The sequence below is a fragment of the Bombina bombina genome, chromosome 6 (assembly GCF_027579735.1).
Source record: "Bombina bombina isolate aBomBom1 chromosome 6, aBomBom1.pri, whole genome shotgun sequence".
NCBI lineage: Eukaryota > Metazoa > Chordata > Amphibia > Anura > Bombinatoridae > Bombina > Bombina bombina.
Window position 1 is genome coordinate 1,127,720,351 of NC_069504.1, and position 21,720 is coordinate 1,127,742,070.

At 39.7% G+C, this 21,720-nt stretch overlaps 1 protein-coding gene across 1 annotated transcript in view; it reads right to left on the reverse strand.

Annotated features, from left to right (window-relative positions):
- Window positions 1–21,720, reverse strand: part of TTLL1 (TTL family tubulin polyglutamylase complex subunit L1) — an 83,382-nt gene that overhangs the window by 11,911 nt on the left and 49,751 nt on the right. The window contains exons 7-8 of the mRNA XM_053719100.1: window positions 2,743–2,829; window positions 2,040–2,203 (exon numbers count right to left, since the gene is read on the reverse strand). Of these exons, the coding sequence (XP_053575075.1) occupies window positions 2,040–2,203; window positions 2,743–2,829 (251 nt within the window). The remainder of the gene's footprint in view (window positions 1–2,039; window positions 2,204–2,742; window positions 2,830–21,720) is intronic.

Here is a 21,720-nt window from a genome sequence, read left to right on the forward strand (position 1 = left end):
TATGCTGCCCCCAACACCCTCACCGTATGCTGCTCTCCAACACCCTCACCGTATGCTGCTCTACAACACCCTCACCGTATGCTGCTCTACAACACCCTCACCGTATGCTGCTCTACAACACCCTCACCGTATGCTGCTCTACAACACCCTCACCGTATGCTGCTCCCAACACCATCACCGTATGCTGCTCCGAACACCCTCACCGTATGCTGCCCCCCCAACTAGTGATGTGCAGTTCATGAACGAATCGTTCATTTGAACTGGTTCTTTTTACTGAACTGTATGAATCAGTTCACCAGACTGAACTGATTCGTTTGTAACAGTTCAGTTCCACAGGCAGCATGTAATATGATCCTAGAGTGAGGTCTCTGTTTTAACTCTGGTTCTGCTATGAGACCTCACTCTAGGATCATATTACATGCTGTTGAATCAGTGTACTGTGTACTGTTAACTCAGTGATTCATTAGCAACTGTGTTATAACTCTGGTTCTGCTATGAATCACTCAGTTGCTACTGAGTTAACAGTACACAGTACACTGATTCAACAGCACAGCACTCATATATATCATCCTAGGCTAGAGTGAGCCGATCCCCCCCGCCCCCCCCCCCCCCCCCCCCCCCCCCCCCCCCCAGGTTTTTAAGTTCTAACTAGCATTAAATTGTAATGTCTAGATTATTGTAATTATTTGTGTTTTAAATTGATTAAACTTTATATATAATTTTCAGGGGAAAAGTATTAAGTAGATATGTGTTTTGAGGTGGTTATATATATATATATATATATATATATATATATATCTGACAACAGGGATTATGTGGTCCACATTCATTGATTGTGACTGAACCTAGGGTTGTCGTGTGTTTATTATTTAATTGGAAAACATATGTAAAAAATGCAGACAAGGGCTTCAGGATCGGGGGTTTGGTCTGAAGCAACTAGCAGCAGAGAGCAGTACAGACACAGTGACTCAGGACTCATTCTAAATGATTCAGAATCGCTGCGTCTGTACTGAATCTGCGATTCTTCTGCTCTGCCCCTCAAGCGCATCACGTGATCAGTAGGTGAACTGATGAATCGGTTCATGAACCGGTTCAGTTAATCGAACTGTCCGAAATGAACCGATTCATCAGGATGAACCGAACTTCACATCACTACCCCCAACACCCTCACCGTATGCTGCCCCCCCCAACACCCTCACCGTATGCTGCTCCCAACACCCTCACCGTATGCTGCTCTCCAACACCCTCACCGTATTCTGCTCCCCAACACCCTCACCGTATGCTGCCCCCCCCAACACCCTCACCGTATGCTGCTCTCCAACACCCTCACCGTATGCTGCTCTCCAACACCCTCACCGTATGCTGTTCTCCAACACCCTCACGTATGCTGTTCTCCAACACCCTCACCGTATGCTGCTCCCAACACCCTCACCATATGCTGCCCCCAACACCCTCACCGTATGCTGCCCCCCCCAACACCCTCACCGTATGCTGCTCTCCAACACCTTCACCGTATGCTGCTCCCAACACCCTCACCGTATGCTGCCCCCAACACCCTCACCGTATGCTGCCCCCCAACACCCTCACCGTATGCTGCCCCCCAACACCCTCACCGTATGCTGCTCCCAACACCCTCACCGTATGCTGCTCCCAACACCCTCACCGTATGCTGCCCCCCCAACACCCTCACCGTATGCTGCCCCCCCAACACCCTCACCGTATGCTGCCCCCCCAACACCCTCACCGTATGCTGCTCTCCAACACCCTCACCGTATGCTGCTCCCAACACCCTCACCGTATGCTGCCCCCCCAACACCCTCACCGTATGCTGCTCTCCAACACCCTCACCGTATGCTGCTCCCAACACCCTCACCGTATGCTGCCCCCCCAACACCCTCACCGTATCTTACCATAACATAGAACATCAAAGGCCAAAGTAAAACTGGTGTTTGAGGTCCCTTTAAATCCCTTTAGTTATTTTTGTTGACAGCAGTATTTTTACTTTAAATTAAACAACGAACACTACAGGAATAACTTACAGGATTTCATAGTTTCCCAGAGCATCTTTGGGTACAGATTTGCTGCACTTGCAGTCAGGAATATCCCCGTTAGGAACTACTATATTCAGTATGTCGTTAATGAGGTTGTATTTGAGTATGCGATCATTGGCCGTGCTTGAGGTGAGAGACGGAGAAGCATTAACCTGCAAAAGGAAAGTAGCCAAATCACTAACATTATCAATGGCTTAACTCCTCGGCTACAGCACAATGGTATATAATGTTCTCTCTGGTAGCTATGGGGTTAAAATACGGTCATTTTAAAAAATCCACAAAAGCTTTGAGATTTTGTGCTGCTCTCAATAGCTTTGTGCTGCTTTGGGAGACAAAGATGCAGGTGGTTTCTGCGTCAGCAAAAGCTCTATAGCAAGAGAGTGACGTAAACAACATGGACATATTTTATAGATATTTGCATTTAGCATATGAAGAGTTGTTATTTATTCCTCCCACGAGCTGTGAATAATCATCCAATATTCCTATCACAAGCAGCATTCCTCCCACTGGGCATATGGGAAAGGCTCAGGTTATAGCTGGGCCGTATTTACACTGGAAATCAGTAGTGAAATAACTATTAATATTCAAGAATTTGATGATTTAAATGTTACCTTTTATATATTTTTTTAGTTCTCACAATTGGATCTGAATGTTCTGCAGCATAGAGAAATAAGCGTAATATTGTTTTTACCTCTATAAGCCACGGTTTTAACTTGTCATCAATGATGATGTCATAACCGTAGCATTCAAAGCAATGCTTGTCGTTATTCATTACAGGCTGAAAAAAAACACACATTATTAAACGTTACAAATGACGATACATTGTTCAGTATTTAATATGTAAAGTGTTTAATAAGAGTTCGCTGGAGCTTTACAAACAACAAATAAAATACTTCCCAAGCATTAACCCCTTGGCTGTCAGTGGTTAACCATACACAGAGAAAGAAAATAGTCTAGAATCAAAAGAGGGGTCTCACCCCTCAAAAAATGAGGAAAATAAAGTAAAACTTTTATTATTACATCAAGAGAATACAAATTAAATAAAAACAGTTACAAATAATCATACAGGGGCATGAATGGTCCAAATCACAATAATGATCCTACATAAACACATATAGTCTATAGCACAATAATGATCCTACATAAACACATATAGTCTATAGCACAATAATGATCCTACATAAACACATATAGTCTATTGCACAATAATGATCCTACATAAACACATATACAGGCCCATTTATCAAGCTCCGTATGGAGCTTGAAGGGCCGTGTTTCTGGCGAGTCTTCAGACTCGCCAGAAACACAAGTTATGAAGCAGCGGTCTAAAGACCGCTGCTCCATAACCCTGTCCGCCTGCTCTGAGCAGGCGGACAGAAATCGCCGGAAATCAACCCGATCGAATACGATCGGGTTGATTGACACCTCCCTGCTGGCGGCCGATTGGCCGCGAGTCAGCAGGGGGAGGCGTTGCACCAGCAGCTCTTGTGAGCTGCTGGTGCAATGTTAAATGCGGAGAGCGTATTGCTCTCCGCATTTAGCGAGGTCTTGCGGACCTGATCCGCAGTATCGGATCAGGTCCGCAAGCCCTTTGATAAATGGGCCCCATAGTCTATAGCACAATAATGATCCTACATAAACACATATAGTCTATTGCACAATAATGATCCTACATAAACACATATAGTCTATAGTGCAATAATGATCCTACATAAACATATAGTCTATAGCATAATAATGATCCTACATAAACACATATAGTCTATAGTACAATAATGATCCTACATAAACAAATATAGTCTATAGTACAATAATGATCCTACATAAACACATATAGTCTATAGCACAATAATGATCCTACATAAACACATATAGTCTATAGCACAATAATGATCCTACATAAACACATATAGTCTATAGTACAATAATGATCCTACATAAACACATATAGTCTATTGCACAATAATGATCCTACATAAACACATATAGTCTATAGCACAATAATGATCCTACATAAACACATATAGTCTATAGTACAATAATGATCCTACATAAACACATATAGTCTATAGTACAATAATGATCCTACATAAACACATATAGTCTATAGCACAATAATACCAGACAAGTACAATATAGGTAACTATCCCCATTACATTGGGTAACACCAAGCAAAAAGGCCCCTCACTACAGTCTACCGGTGACTATTAAGCCTCCCATAAAAGAGCACAAAAAGGGATGGGCCATCTGCTATACTCCAATATAATGACTTAGAAAAGCTGTGTGTTCCTGTACTAGTCAGGTATATAAAAATATCTAATACCAAAAACGATTCAATTTCAATACAATACCAAGGGCCCCTGGCCAGGACCGGACCATGCCACAAAACGCCTGACGCACATCCTGTTTTGTCAAAGGCAAGAACAGCATATATAAACCTGACTAGTACATTATTCCTCCACAAAGGGGTTACAATAATATTAAACCGTAAATACATATTAGAGATAATGATGTATATAAATAAATAATTAGCCTTAGGATCAGTTTACTTTCTATGATGTAATGGATGCTGCCATGTTTAAACTTAGAGACATGAAACCAAAATGTTTATTTTATGTTTTCGATAGAGCAGACAATTATAAACAACTTTAAAATGTGCTGCTATGATCAAATATGATTAATTATCTTAGCATCCTTTGTTGAAGGAGCAGCAATGCACTACTGGGAGCTAGCTGTGCATATTTGGTGAGCCAATGACAATAGGCACATATGTGCAGGCACCAATCAGCAGCTAGCTTCCAGTTGCACATTGTTGCTCCTGAGCCTACCTAGGTATACTTTTCAATAAAGGATACCAAAAGAACAAAGCATATTAGATCATAGAAGTAAATTGGAAAGTTGTTTAAAATTGTATGTTCTATCTGAATCATGAAAGTTTGATTTTGGCCTAAATGTTCCTTTAAGTTTTCCCCCTTATCTCTCTTCTGCTGAGGACAATTGGGGACAGATATAAAACAAGGTTGTCTGGCACCCCTGTTAAATAGTTACTTTAACAATCCTATGTTCCACACAGTTTTGTTTGCACAGTTTTTTATTACCTGTTTAATATCTGTACCTAAATGTTCTCAGCAGACAATATAGATAAGGAGTAAACTTAAAGGGACATGAAATTAAAAAATAAATATATATATTTTATTTTCATGTTACAGCTAGAGCTTGTAAATTAAAACAACGTTCTAATTTAAGTCTATTATCAATTTGCTTTGTTCTTTTGGTATCTTTTGTTGAAAAAAAATCTCAAGAGCACTATATGGCAGCATTTTTTCAAAAACACTAGATGGCAGAACTATTTACTGCTATGTAGTGCTCCAGATGCTTAACTAGGTATCTCTTCAACAAAGAATACCATGGGAACGAAAAATGTGATAATCGAAGTACATCTCTATTTCCGGTGACAATAAGGGAGGAGGGAGCGTATAATAGAGTGGACCCACCACTTGCACTGCGACCCGCTCTAATATAAAAAAAGAAAACCCTTAACGACCAGCGACGTACATGGTATGTCACGGTCTTTAAGGGTTTAAAAATGGTGGTGCCAGTTACTTAATAGAAACTCAGTAGGATTTAGTTAAATCACAGGAAATGGAAACAAATAAATAATAAAAGCTAATTCCCAGATCTAAGGATTCTATACCTGATGTTATTCAATACAATGTACTATAAACAGAACATTTTAACTAAAAATCCTCCTATATTGAGTTTCACAACATGTGATTTACACCAGCAAATCTTTATTAGGTGAAAGACACAATATGATCCCTGATCACAACAGCACAACAAAATGAGCCCATTATTACTATAACAATCACTGAAGATAAGGGTCTCATTTTATTGTTTTATTTTAGTTCTGCACTTTCTGGTCTCTAATCTTGATTGAGTTCATATTCTGTTAGAAGTGAGTGCAACTGAGATGCTCTTTTTTTTATCAAATCACTATTTGTTTCAGTACATAAAGTGCCATTAACTAAACGTGACGGTCTCCCAACTCGGCAACGATTCACACTGATAAATAAAATGCCTCTAATATAAAATGTGTAAAATGTAATGGATATAACATCACATCAGCTAACTTCAATTACACCATTTCACTAAATCATGAGCTTAAAAAAGCAAGATAAAAGCAAACTATAAAATGCCCTGTTTATCTTAACACCAGCAATGGTTAATGAGATGTGTAAGTAACAATGAAAATGTAATGATTTACAGAGAGAGCTTTTTACTTATCACATTAAACCCTTTCTCTTTACTTTGTTAAACTTAGCTCCTTCCCATGAGCACATATTGAGGTAGCCTCAGGACTAGCATGCACGTGACATCCGTGTCCCTTTAACAGAAGGCCTCACAATATTTATAGCCTCTGTACTTTATGTCTTTACCCTGTGCCACTAATAAGTTCCCTTAGATTTCAGTAGCTCGTGCGTGATCATCAGAATCTGCCCTCACACATTGGCATCTTTGGCAAACACAACACAGACAAGGCACAGTGGTTAGCACAGCAGATTGTGTAGTAAGAAACTGGCATTTATATCCAAACACAGCGGATGGCATTCTTTTTTTTTTCTCTCTAGCTCTTCCATAACATTAGATCGACAGTTTAAAACACCCAAATAAACCTCACATACATTGTGCATGCGTGCGTTATATATATATATATATATATATATATATATATATACACACACACACATACATGTAGAAAAAATAAAAAATAACTCATTGTGTAGTTCCTTAACAAATCTAGACAGGCCCAGAGGCTTGTTTTCCCACAGAAAACCTCTAAATTACATTGTTTCTAATGCAGCAAAGGATTCTGGGTAAGATATGCAAATTAAGTACACAATGACACACCTTTTTACTTCAGTCTGCTTTAAGTTTTCAGCAGATTCCCTTTACGCCAAATTATCGCTGTTCACACAGCTTATAAGCTTATCTAGGGTTAGTGCAGTGATTCATAACCATCCCAGGACAGACTGTTTCGTAATTTTTGCTACTCATCAGCTGGGAGAAGGTTTGAATCACTGCTGGGTGAAGTTGATTCCGGGCAGAATACAACAACCTTTAAAATTAGGGGGAGATAAAAGGCGAGTTTAAAATCCTACACTACGCACAAAATATAGAAAAAATAACGCATTGTGTAGTTCATTAACAAATCTAGACAGGCCCGAAGGCTTGTTTTCCCACAGAAAACCTCTGAATTACATTGTTTCCAATGCAGCAAAGGATTCTGGGTAATATATGCAAATTAAGTACACAATGACACACCTTTTTACTTCAGTCTGCTTTTCAGCAGATTCCCTTTACGCCAAAGTATCGCTGTTCACACAGCTTATACACTTGGCTAGGGTTAGAGCAGTGATTCATAACCATCCCAGGACAGACTGTTTTGTAGTTTTTGCTACTCATCAGCTGGGAGAAGGTTTGAATCACTGCTGGGTGAAGTTGATTCCGGGCAGAATACAACAACATTTAAAATTAGGGGGAGATAAAAGGCAAGTTTAAAATCCTCCACTACGCACAACATATAGAAAAAATAACTCATTGTTTCCAATGCAACTGTGTGAACAGCGATACTTTGGGGTAAAGGGAATCTGCTGAAAAGCAGACTGAAGTAAAAAGGTGTGTCATTGTGTACTTAATTTGCATATCTTACCCAGGATCCTTTGCTGCATTACAATGTAATTCAGAGGTTTTCTGTGGGAAAACAAGCCTTCGGCCTGTCTAGATTTGTTAATGAACTACACAATGAGTTATTTTTTCTATATTTTGTGCGTAGTGGAGGATTTTAAACTCGCCTTTTATCTCCCCCTAATTTTAAATGTTGCTGTATTCTGCCCGGAATCAGCTTCACCCAGCAGTGATTCAAACCTTCTCCCAGCTGATGAGTAGCAAATACTACGAAACAGTCTGTCCAGGTATGGTTATGAATTGCTGCACTAACCCTAGCTAAGTTTATAAGCTGTGTGAACAGCGATACTTTGGCGTAAAGGGAATCTGCTGAAAAGCAGACTGAAGTAAAAAGGTGTGTCATTGTGTACTTAATTTGCATATCTTACCCAGAATCCTTTGCTGCATTGGAAACAATGTAATTCAGAGGTTTTCTGTGGGAAAACAAGCCTTCGGGCCTGTCTAGATTTGTTAATGAACTACACAATGAGTTATTTTTTCTATATTTTGTGCGTAGTGGAGGATTTTAAACTCGCCTTTTATCTCCTCCTAACTTTAAATGTTGTATATAGTTACACACATACACACAGTTGTGCTCATAACTTTAGATACCCTGGCATATGAAACAGCCCATGCTAGGGCTGAGAAACGCATTGTATTGTAACCATTGCTTGTCAATGTTTTTAATATTTGTTTTAATAAACTAAACTTGTTTTATACAAGCTTTGGTCCATTACCTCCTATAGCAGTCTTACCCACTGCTGACTATCCACCAGCAGTGAATGTGGCAGGATCCCCCTGCACTGATTTATCTACGCCTGGAGAGGGTTAGCTGGTACACCTCAAGCTACCAGTCTGCACCTACCAGTACATAAGTGTACTTGGGCCAAATGTGAGTACCCATTTGGTTGTCTATGCCTCTATATTGTTTGGTATACTGATATACACATGAGGCGCCCCTCTTGTCTCTTATCTAGCTCTGGATTATTCTGTGAGGAGGAGAGCAGCCATATAATTGTACTACTGTGCCACATTGATAAAGTTGGATCACTTCGCCATACTGGAAAGGGTTAGCCGGTACACCCTGAGTTACCAGCTTGCACCTACCAGTACATAAGTGTACTTGGGCCAAATGTGAGTACCCATTTGGATTTTTTTCATTATTCTTATTGTCTGGCATACTGATATACACATGAGGCGCCCCTCTTGTCTTCTTTTACTCTGCATCATTTGCCTTGCTTACTAACTAACTTGGCTTTTGCTACAGCAACTACTCTGCAACGGACAGAGCAACTATTTGTTTTTCTAGGGAAATGGTGAATCCATTTTGATACATAACGTATGCATATGAAGATGATCCTATAAATATGGAAATTTAGTAGCCACTATCCTAGAGTATAGGGAGCTATTTATGTTGTAATTGTTATTTTTGGTGTCTTACAGATCCCTGTAAATAATTAACCTCTATCTAAATCTTTTCACAGGGATGGTGTGTGACATAATAAACATTTTCTATTTTAGAATCCATACAATTGTTGTGTGGTACCTTCTATAGACATATACCCTGTATGTTGGTTGGTTTTTGAATTTGGAAGTATGGGGAGTACTGAACTAGGGGTCACCTTGTAATAATGGCATAATCTGAATTCAGATGTGGTCAGGAAGTGGTAATATATGGCATCTCACTGTGGTCAGGAAGGGGTTAACTCCTCATTCAGATACTGGAATGTAGAAAGATCACATTACCAGGCCCTGTTTAATTATGACCAGTTGGTTTAAGTGAAATATATAGAGACCCTTTGTGTGACCATATTCCCTTTCCCCAACCACATGGCATGGCTGCAATCATATACCTGGACATGACAAAGTGGGCTTGCATATGAGTGACCTCATCATTGGGGGAGGGATGAAAAACTTACAATAAAGTCCCTACACACACAAGGTTCTTCCTCTCTTTTTCTTTGGGATTTTGCTCTGGTAGTAACATGTGAGTATCTCTCTGCTAAAAACCTCTATTACGCACACCACACACTCTCATATAGTATGGGCACATGTATTAGTGTAATATTGATGTTTAATTCAGTGCTGTGTATTTATATTTAATCTGCATATTGTATTAATGTTTATATAGCCTCATTGTAATACGTTTGCATTGCTGAAGCAGGACTTGTGAGTTATGTCCTTGCAGGTAGTTTAATTAAAGGGGCATTAAACCCAAAATTTTTCTTTCATTATTCAGATAGAGAATACGATTTTAAACAACATTCCAATTGACTTTTATTATCTAATTTGATTTATTCTTTAGATATCCTTTGTTTAACAAATAGCAATGCACATGGGTGAGCCAATCACACGAGGCATCTGTGTGCAGCCACCAATCAGCAGCTTCTGAGCCTATCTAGATATGCTTTTCAGCAAAGAATATCAAGAGAATGAAGCAAATTAGATAATAGAAATAAATTAGAAAATTGTTTAAAATTGCTTGCTCTTTCTAAATCTTGAAAGAAAAAATTTGTGTTTAATGTCCCTTTAAGCTACTGATTGTGTGTTAATATTTTATAGTGAGTGTAATAATTCATAAGGGATTATTAAGAGTAATATTAGCATATCACTAAGAAATATAGTTCTAGTTCATTGGCGTTTATTTCACACCTGTTTTTCATTTCTTTTTTTCTACATTTAATTAACTGTGAACCCCTGTGCACCATTGAACTTGTTTAACTGTGGAGCTCTCTGATCCCGACTACATATTAAACCCCTTAACAGCTGTATAAACTTACACCGAGCTTGTTAAACCATGTGTACAGGGGCAGGAACAGGAAAGGGTCTTCCCCTAACTGTCACAAAGTTAGAAGCACCAAATTGTCTAAAATGTCTTTGTGACCTGTAGCATTAAGGTGACCATTCACTGGAACTAAAGTGCCTATTCCTAAGCCCCAGGTCATTATCCCTAGTCTACCAAACTTTATAGTAGGCACTATGCACTCCAGCTGGCATCTGTCACACCCAGAACCTTCCATCAGACTGCAAGAACCGCGATTCATTACTCTAGAGAACATTTCCTCTGTTCCAGAGTCCAGTGGCTGCTGCTTTACACCACTCCAGCCGATGCTTAGCATTGTGCATAATAATGTGAGGCTTGTGTACAGCTGCTCAGCCATGGAAACGCGTTTCCAACGCACCGTTCTTCGTTCTTGTGCTGAAATTACTTCTAGAGGCAGTTTGGCTCTCGGTACTGAGTGATGCATCACATGATAAGCAACCTATAGCGATGTGCTTCAGCTCTGTGATTTTGTGTGATCTACTACTTTGTGGTTTAGCTGTTACACCACCTCACAATAATAATCGCTTACAGATGACCGAGCAGATCCAGTAGAGCTAACTGGTGGCATCCTATGACAGAGCCATGTTTAAGGTTACTGAGTTATTAAGTTCGACCTATTGCACTGCAAATGTTTGTCTATGGAGATTTTATGGCTGTATGCTGTAATACGCACCTGTTAGCAATGGGTGTGGCTGAAAGACCTAAACTCAATAATCAGTAGAGCTGTCCCCATACTTTTGCCCATACAGTGTGTATATATGTACATGTGTGTTTATATATGTCTATATAATGTGCATTCAGCTCTAAAGATCTTTTTGTTTACTGGCTCATGGGACAAAACAGCTGTTTTTGTGGGCTCTAGAAATCTGAAGAAAAAACAAAATGAAACATATTCTGCACAGGGATACCAATCAGTACACAGGATATGTCTGCATATTGTTTACAAATGAATATAGAGAATAATAGATATTATTTACAAAGAAGATTGTGTGGGTTTTGTAAATAATGAGTTTATATATAATGGCTAGACACTTGTTTAGACCAGTATATTCCGTCCCTCTGAAGCACTAGAGAGTTTTCTGACCACTATATGTTTACACGGCTAGAAATTTCCACTGTTTAAGAAAACAAATTTGAATCAATGAGTGAAAATGCCATCATGTGTATCTCTGGAACATTTTCCAGCCACGTCAGTGTGTATATGTATTCTCTGATCTATGTGTCAATAAAGCTTTAGAGTAAAACATACACTTCTTGCACAAACATATCATGTATATAAAACAAATGTGTTTTTTTCTCTGTAGCTGCTATACTGAGTATTTGCGCAGACTTAGAAGAGTTAATAAATAAAATACAACAATCAGAGTTCTAAGTTACGTCAAATGATTATAGGAATCTGTGCAGTCTGGCTCTGGGTAACCGCAGTATATAAAGGAGCAGCCAGCCTTGTTCAGTAGCATGTAGTTATGATTTAAATACAGTTTTACAGCAACCGCGTTAGTTTATTGCACAAATTGTATCCAGACTAAGACCACACAAAGAAGAGTTAAAAGCAGTACAGGCGCAGTAGAACAGCGGGGCAGATACAACTCGCGCAGCAGAACAGCGGGGCAGATACAACTCGCGCAGCAGAACAGCGGGGCAGATACAACTCGCGCAGCAGAACAGTGGGGCAGATACAACTCGCGGCGGGGCATTTCATTTTACGACTTTCAACCATGTTCTACTGTGGGTTTAACCCCCACAAAGGGAATAACACACACAGTAGAAGTGCTGCTTGGGACCCACAGAGCACTGCTGGGCCTGGGCTGAACCTGCCACTGATCCAATCAGCAACTTTTGTCTCACGACTCTGGATCAGTGGCGGGTTCTGCTCGGGACCAGCAATGCTCTGCAAGTCCCGAACGGTATTTCTACTGTGTGTTTAACTCTTTTGCGGGGGTTAAACACACAGTAGAGCAGGGGAATAGTTGTAAAATTACAGATTAGAACAGAGATCTTCAAACATTTTCTCCTAAGACCCAGTGCAATGATACCACATACTTTCCTGACCCTATTGTTATGCTTGCTCTAAACATTTCTTTAATAGTAATGTAAGTAATAAACAATAAGACTGCTGCAACTTCTCGCAAAGTGATTATAATGTGTGTGTACTTTATTCCTGATTGTAGTCAAACTGGAAAGTGTTGTAAAAGGAAAATATTGCACAGTCATACAACACACACACACACACACCACAGTCATACAACACACACACACACACCACTTTCATACAACACACACACACACCACAGTCATACAACACACAACACACACACCACAGTCATACAACACACAACACACACACCACAGTCATACAACACACACACACACCACTTTCATACAACACACACACACACCCCACAGTCATACAACACACACACACACCACAGTCATACAACACACACACACACACACACCACAGTCATACAACACACAACACACACACCACAGTCATACAACACACAACACACACACCACAGTCATACAACACACAACACACACACCACAGTCATACAACACACAACACACACACCACAGTCATACAACACACAACACACACACCACAGTCATACAACACACAACACACACACCACAGTCATACAACACACAACACACACACCACAGTCATACAACACACAACACACACACCACAGTCATACAACACACAACACACACACCACAGTCATACAACACACAACACAGTCATACAACACACACACCACAGTCATACAACACACAACACACACACACCACAGTCATACAACACACAACACACACACACCACAGTCATACAACACACACACACACACCACAGTCATACAACACACACACACACCACAGTCATACAACACACACACACACCACAGTCATACAACACACACACACCACAGTCATACAACACACACACACCAGTCATACAACACACACACATACAACAGTCATACAACACACACACACACACACACACAACAGTCATACAACACACACACACAACAGTCATACAACACACACACACACCACAGTCATACAACACACACCACAGTCATACAACACACACACATACAACAGTCATACAACACACACACACACACAACAGTCATACAACACACACACACACACAACAGTCATACAACACACACACAACAGTCATACAACACACACATACACCACAGTCATACAACACACACACACACCACAGTCATACAACACACACACACAACAGTCATACAACAAATACATACACCCATATAACACACACACATACACTGTCATACAACACACATACACACTCATATATAGCACACACTACACAGTCATACAACACACACACACTCATATAACACACACACACACACACACACTACACAGTCATACAACACACACTCTTATATAACACACACATCATACACACTTTCCTAAAGCACACACACACAACAAAACACAGAAGTCATGACCCAGTAAACATGGTGTTGTGCCCCAGTAATGGGTCTCGACCCACAGTTTGAAGAACCCTGGATTACAGCATATAATTTTTCGACTATTATTGCCCTTTAACTCAAAATGAAACCTACAATGCAATATTTCATTAAAGGGGCATCTAATTAAAAATTTAAGTCCCCATAAAATGTTAAATAACTGATAGAAAAGTAATATATTTTTCTTATTTTTATTCTAAGTACTTTTCCCACCAACTTCAGAAAGGTTAGAGTGCATCTTACTGACCACAGAACTCTAACCTGGCAACATGCTGCACAATGATTGCTTGATCAGCTCAAGAGCTCATAATACATGTCCCTAAAATCACGCATAGAAGGATATGCAGGTATGTTCTCTGTTACAACTTGGTTTGAGTTTTTGCAATTTGAACACCCTGGAAGAGTTGATGGTAGCTATAGCTTTGTGAAGGGATTGTTGCTACATAGTTATTGTTTAGAGTTGAGCGTTGTGAGAGGACAATACTGACAGTGAGACTCCGTAAGGACGACAGACTGATGATTCATCTCCTTAGTAAGCACAAACTCTTGCGGGGGCCAGGGCAATTTACATGATAGTTCTAAGCATGTGGGACCCTCTGTATGTCTCAACAGGTGATCTGTAACTAGGAGCCCATTGATGATTCGAGTGAACTTCGGGTGGTTTCCATCTTGTTACATGTATAATACTGTTTAGGATTCCTCCTATACTAGAGCTCCATTCTTTGTCTAATTGAACCCTGACATTTTATGCTTTATATTTTATGTTCTATGTTTTATCAGTGAACCTGTATGCACATTTCAAAATGATAAATTATTTATGACATTTATTTTAATCTAAGATCTTAAACAGACTGTATTTTCTGCACAACAGTTATACGTATATATCACAAGATTAGTTATATTACGATATTAGATATTGTTTGGGTTCTTTGGGGGTTCCCAATTTTAACTGTTGTTTGATCTTATAGAGGAGCGCAAGGGATATCTTCTTAATTAGTTTGATTGGCTTACAGATAATTGTCATAACTAAATCCAATAACTCCCAGCACTTCTCCTTTTTAAAGATCTCTTGTGACACTAAAGAGGCAGCTAATACCCCTCACAGACGAATATATTACAAGACACCTCATTTGAAACAGGGATGTTCCCCCAATCAAATGAGGGTTTTAAGTGACCATTATAGTACTAGTGATCACCTGGCAGCAACTGCTAACCACATTATGTTGTGTTTATGTTAAATCCCTGTTTCTATTTAATTCTATATAGGATGATTTTTGGTGCAGAATTTATTTTAATATTTTGTTATAATAAATGTGAAGAGATTAGGATTCTTTAGTATAAGCTCCAGCATCTCAGGGGGAAAAAAAACCATCATTTCAGAGGTACACTGCACAGACACAAAATGCAGAGCAGTTTATTTATTACCAATAGTTAAACTTTTTTTTTTTTTAAAGGGGAACACCATTTAAAAGGGACTTATAAAGTCATTTTTTCTTTGCATAAATGTTTTGTAGATGATCTATTTATATAGCCCATAAAGTTGTTTTTTTTAACCCTTTGAGTGCTAAGCTGGATTTAATATTTTTCTGATTTTTACTATTTTTAACAAAAAAAATGTTTTGACTCCCCCCCCCCCGACTCATACCATTGGAAAGGTTAGGCGATTAACTTTCCAATGGTGGGTCTTGGGGGTCTGTAGCTGCTCAGATCCCTGAGATACAGGTTTCTAAGCAGCATGCCCCCTTTCCCTATACTTTGTATTGTCAATTTTAAATAAAGTTGCGCGGTGACGTCATCACGTCATTACGCATGACGTCACCGCACGTAACGGGAAGCCGGGGTAGGAGCGGGTGGGAGCCCCCAGATCACCAAAAAGGCCGTTGTTAGCACTCAAGGGGTTAAAAATGTATAGTTTTGCTTATTTTTAAATAACATTGCTCTGATTTTCAGACTACTAACCAAGCCCCAAAGTTTTAGGAGACGACATACACCTACTCCAGCTTGCTCCTGTTTATGTAAAGGGTCTTTTCATATGCAAATGAAGGGGGAGGGGGGAATGTCTGATATTTCCCACTTGTAGTGGGTGTTCCAGTAACCTTTTAAACAGAGCTAAACTGGAAGCTTCTAAGTAAGTTTTTAAACAGTTGTTTTCTTGTTTTTATATCAGTATCTGTGCATATTATTATTTATAGTAGTGTCTATTACATGCAGTTATATGAAAATTGGTGTATGCTGTCCCTTTAATGTCAACAGCTGACAAGACAACATAGGGTTGTGTCTGCTCTAGCAGCACCATCTGCTGGCAGAATAAACACACAACACAAATTCATAGGTCATTTTTAGATAGTTGACAAATCAACAGTTATAATGTGCTTCACAAAATCCCTCATAGACTTTTGTTTAAAAAAAAGTTTCCATATTTCAGCATTCTGTTCTACAGATAAAATGTTTGGCAGATAGTAACCATAATTAGCATAAATAAAAAGAGAGAAGCGCTCAACCTGGGAACGAACAATAGCATAATAGCTTGTTCTATGGCTAGTTACCACCCTAGCCTCTTTTTGCTCAATATGTGCCTTTCACAGAGAAGAACTTTCCTGTAGCATATCAGTCTGATCCTGACTTCACAGTACAGTCCAGCCCTGAAATACCAGGCAATCCCTCTCTGAACAAGAGAAACAGCAAAACCCCAGACGTACGTTTCGGCCTATTGTGGGCCTCGTCAGTGAGGTGCAGCCATATCCCTCTAGGCACACTGAGCAACGGGTCCACGTCTGGATTCCCGCATCACACTTAGGGAGACTTCCCTAAGTGTCATAATTTGCATAAATAAAAAGAGAGAAGCGCTCAACCTGGGAACGAACAATAGCGCTTCTCTCTTTGTATGCAAATTATTATGACCCTGGGGAAGTCTCCCTATGGGTGATGGGGGAAACCAGACGTGGACTCCTTGCCCAGTGTGCTTAGAGGAATGTGGCTGCACCTCACTGACGAGGCCCATAGGAGGCCGAAACGATCGTCTGGGGTTGTCATGTTCCTTGTTCAGAGGAGAATTGCCTGGTATTTCGGGGCTGGACTGACCTTACTTGGCGGGATCAGACTGATATACTTCAGGAAAGTTTTCTTCTGTGAAAAGCACACTGGTCTAAAAGAGGCTGCTTCCGGGTGGTAAATCGCCATAGAACAAGCCACTGAGCTGTTGTTCGTTCCTGGTAGAGCGCTTCTCTCTTTGTATGCAAATTATTATGACCCTGGGGAAGTCTCCCTATGGGTGATGGGGGAAACCAGACGTGGACTCCTTGCCCAGTGTGCTTAGAGGAATGTGGCTGCACCTCACTGACGAGGCCCATAGGAAGCCAAAACGATCGTCTGGGGTTGTCATGTTCCTTGTTCAGAGGAGAATTGCCTGGTATTTCGGGGCTGGACTGACCTTACTTGGCGGGATCAGACTGATATACTTCAGGAAAGTTTTCTTCTGTGAAAAGCACACTGGTCTAAAAGAGGCTGCTTCCGGGTGGTAAATCGCCATAGAACAAGCCACTGAGCTGTTGTTCGTTCCTGGTAGAGCGCTTCTCTCTTTGTAAGTAACCATAATTAATTGAGCTTTACATTTATTGCTAAGCAACTTGGTAGTATTTGAAAGAAAAAGGCCACTTTTACCAATACAAAAACCACATATAAAAATCATTATGAGTATGTGGCCTTTAACTGTGACCGTCCCTTTGAGATAGACTCAAGTTAGAGCATGGCTTTGAGAACTTGTGTTTTACTGTAACACCGTTTACTGGTGTATTATACTTTAATGTAGCATAAAATATTTTTAAAGTGTATATTGATGTGTGATATTTCAGAGGTTTAATACTTAATGTCTTTATTCTGATATATATATGTTTTGCCAACGTCTACTTGTGTTAGACATAATTTTTGGCCAAAGTTTAGCGTTTGTAATATAATTTGTGCAATGTAAACTAATGTGAAAGGGAGCTTATAATACTAAACCACTGCAGATATTTAGTAAGCGCTAAGTGAAAACAATCTGTAAACTGCCGATAAACGTTAACTGTTTATATTAGTGGTTCCCAGAGCGGGCAGTGGAATTACTGAGGGACACTAATAGGCTTAATAGGTAGAAGGGGGCACTGGGATTACTATAGGGGGAACTAGTAGGAAAGGAGTGGAAAAGGAGGGTAGTGAGCTCATCCAAGTATAATTATCATAATTTGTTGTACTTTATCCTAGATGCGCAGAGCAAAACAACTTTCTCAATTTGGGCTAGATTACAAGTGGAGCGTTAATAAGAGTTTTTGTTAGAGCACTAACTGCGCTAGCGGTGTGCCTTTTTGCACTTGTCGGTTTGCGCTGGTATTACGAGTTGAAAGTAAAAAGTTATCACTCCAACGCTAACCCGACAAGCATAAAAAGCCGATCTTACACAATTGCGCGCGATAGTGTAGAAAAAAAAGTGAAAAAAAAACCGAACACCCTACACACACAAACCCGATCGCCATAAGTCCCTACTCTAATAACCACTTAACCGTCACATAGCCCACTGCAAAGTCCCCATTACACTATTAACCCCTAAACCACCAGCCACCAAATGCAATGTAAAAAAACCAAACCTACACTATTAACCCCCTAAACCACCGCCCCCCCAATACAAAGTAAAACACTATGCTATTAACCCCTAAAACCACCAGCTCCAACGCAAAGTAAAACACTACACACTTAACCCCTAAATCGCCAGCTCCCCAACCAAAAGTAAAACACTACATTATTAACCCCTAAACTACCAGCCCAACAACGCAAAATAACCTACTAACATCTTAACCCCCTAACCTAACATCCCCTAAGTTAACCAACAATAGACTAACCTTTACCAAAAACAAACTACCTTTAAAAAAATAAAATCTTACCTGTGAAAGTAAAAAACAAACAAAAAACAATCCTACCTTTTAAAATAAAAACCTACCATTACTATTAAAATAAAAACCTACCATTACTATTAAAATAAAAAAACACCATTACTATTAAAATAAAAACCTACCATTACTATTAAAATAAAAACCTACCATTACTATTAAAATAAAAACCTACCATTACTTTTAAAATAAAAAAACACCATTACTATTAAAATTAGTAAAATTTGTATAAAACCCCCCCAAAAAACATTAACATTACAAAAAACAAACACTAACCTTGCAAATAAAAACAAAGACATTACCAAAAATAAAAAAGAAATATATCTATTCTAAAACACCAAAATAACCCCCCCAAAAAACTAAACTACGAATAGCAATTAAAAGGGCCTTTTGTAGAGCGCTGCCCTAAAATGATCAAGCTCTTTTACGTAAAAAAAATGTGCAACCCTCTAACATTAACCCCCCCCCCCAAAAAAAAAATCTAAAAAAAAAAAAGATAATTTAAAAAGTGCCCTGGAAAGGACATTTAGCTATTTTGCTGCCCAGAGAAAGAAAAAAAAAACCCTAATCTTAAAAAAAACAAAAAACAAAACAAAAAAAGCTAACATTAAAGCCCAAGATGGTACTTACCAAAGATGAAGATGGCGAGCTCCATCTTCATCCCGGCGGCGGTCCATCTACTTACCTTCTTCCCATCGGCAGAGGTGTCAGCGGTGGTCTTCAACTTCAGAGCTTGAACACGGAGCTCCTCTTCATGCTGTCACCAGCCGCACACTGAATTTGGAATGTGAGGGCTACCCTTGCATTCCTATTGACTGATTTGCATTTTCAAATTCAAATCAGCCAAAAGAATGAAATGAAAGCTTTCATTCTATTGGCTGATTTGAATTTGATCATGCAAATCAGCCATTAGGAATGCAAGGGTACCCCTATATAAAAGGGGCACCATACATTCCAAATTCATAGTTCTATGACACATAGTATTGGGACTTTTTTTGCGCTCCCTTAATAACCCGATTCTCTTATTAACAGTGTTTGAACAGTGAAGTAATAACTAAATAAGACTCTGTCACAGTGACTTTAAAAAGCTGGTATCAGAAGATAAAGATATTACAGTTTTAATAAATAAAAAAAAAAAATCTTGTAACATTTGAATATGTTTAATTGTTAATCCTTTAGATTGTATTGTGTCATTGCCTTTATTGGGGTACTGCTGGTGTAAATCTTATCTTTATGGGTTATGTTAGGGTGATGCTGATGGTGAGTTTATAGAACCAAGGGGCAGTGACATGAAAAAGTCTGGGAACTACTGGTTTATATAGTACTTTTCAATGTCAACGGCTGCAAAAAATTCATTATCGGCAACTATGTAAACGTAGTTCCCCTCAGAACAGGCCACGCCATGGTACAACCAAAGAAGTTGAGTGCACACGCTCAGCGTCATATTCAGAGGTTGTCTTTGGGAAATAGACGTATGAGTGCTGTCAGCATTGCTGCAGAGGTTGGAGGTGTCAGCCTGTAAGTGCTATCACGAGCTCGCCCGTTTAAGAACCAAAGTTAAATTAGTGCTACACTTGTAATCTAGCCCTAAATGAATTTGAAAACAATTTGAGAACAAATTTCCGTTGCTCCCCCAAACACTTGAATATCAGCTTCAGTTTTTTTAAAGCCTTTTATTTATTTATTTTGGAAACACAGCAGTGTAAAAAAAAATCAGTTTATGGACTCACAAAATCCAAGAAAAACAGAATGAAAAAGATTTATTTTAACTGCTGTGAATTATAAGTAGTCACATGGGCATTCAAAAGCTTCCTTAGCATCCAAATGTAGAAAAAAGGTGGCCGCACACAGCATTCAGCTCTTTTTTGGAGAAAGATTTTGCAAATCTCTAATATCTGTGAAAACCCAGAACTTTGTGTGTTGCACTTTCACAATAAGAAATCCAGCTACAAGGCACCCACCATTTGGGAGATCAGGTGGAAAGCAGGCCTACAACTGTATAAGCCTCTCACTGACCACTACAAATCCCTTTTATGGCCTCCCACCCTTGTAAAAACAAGACATATGACCTCCTGGGAGGCTGAACTGAGACTTACCTACACGACTCTTGACTGGTCCAAGGCGATACAGATGACTAAATCTGCGCTCCATTGTGTCACAATGTATGAACTTTAAGATCATTACCAGATGGCACTTAGTGCCGGCCAAACTTCGGACTCTGTACCCTGGACATTCACCCTTATGTTGGAGAGAGTGTGGAGAAATAGGCACTCCACTCCATGTGTGGTGGTCATGTGACAGACTCCGACCGCTTTGGTCTAAAATTTGTGCGACCTGTATGGCCTTAGAACTTCCGATTCCGGATACCCCGGGTCTAGCTCTCCTACATATTGGAGTAAAAAAGCTACCGATGCATAAGAGATACCTACTTGTGGAAGAAACAGCAGCCTCCAAGATGGCAGGCTGTGGTTGACTACATACAATACATCAAATCTATGGAAGACTATGTCTTTCGGATGAGAAACCAACCAGGTACCTTTAGCCTAATCTGGGGATCCTGGGAGACTTACCTGAAACAAACTCCATAATAAGGTCTTCTCCCCTGAACTCTGGTAACCCACCTCTGACTACATTCCCTCCCTGTCCCTGAGGATGCACCTCACTGTGTCTGTCTCGAGGTGCTC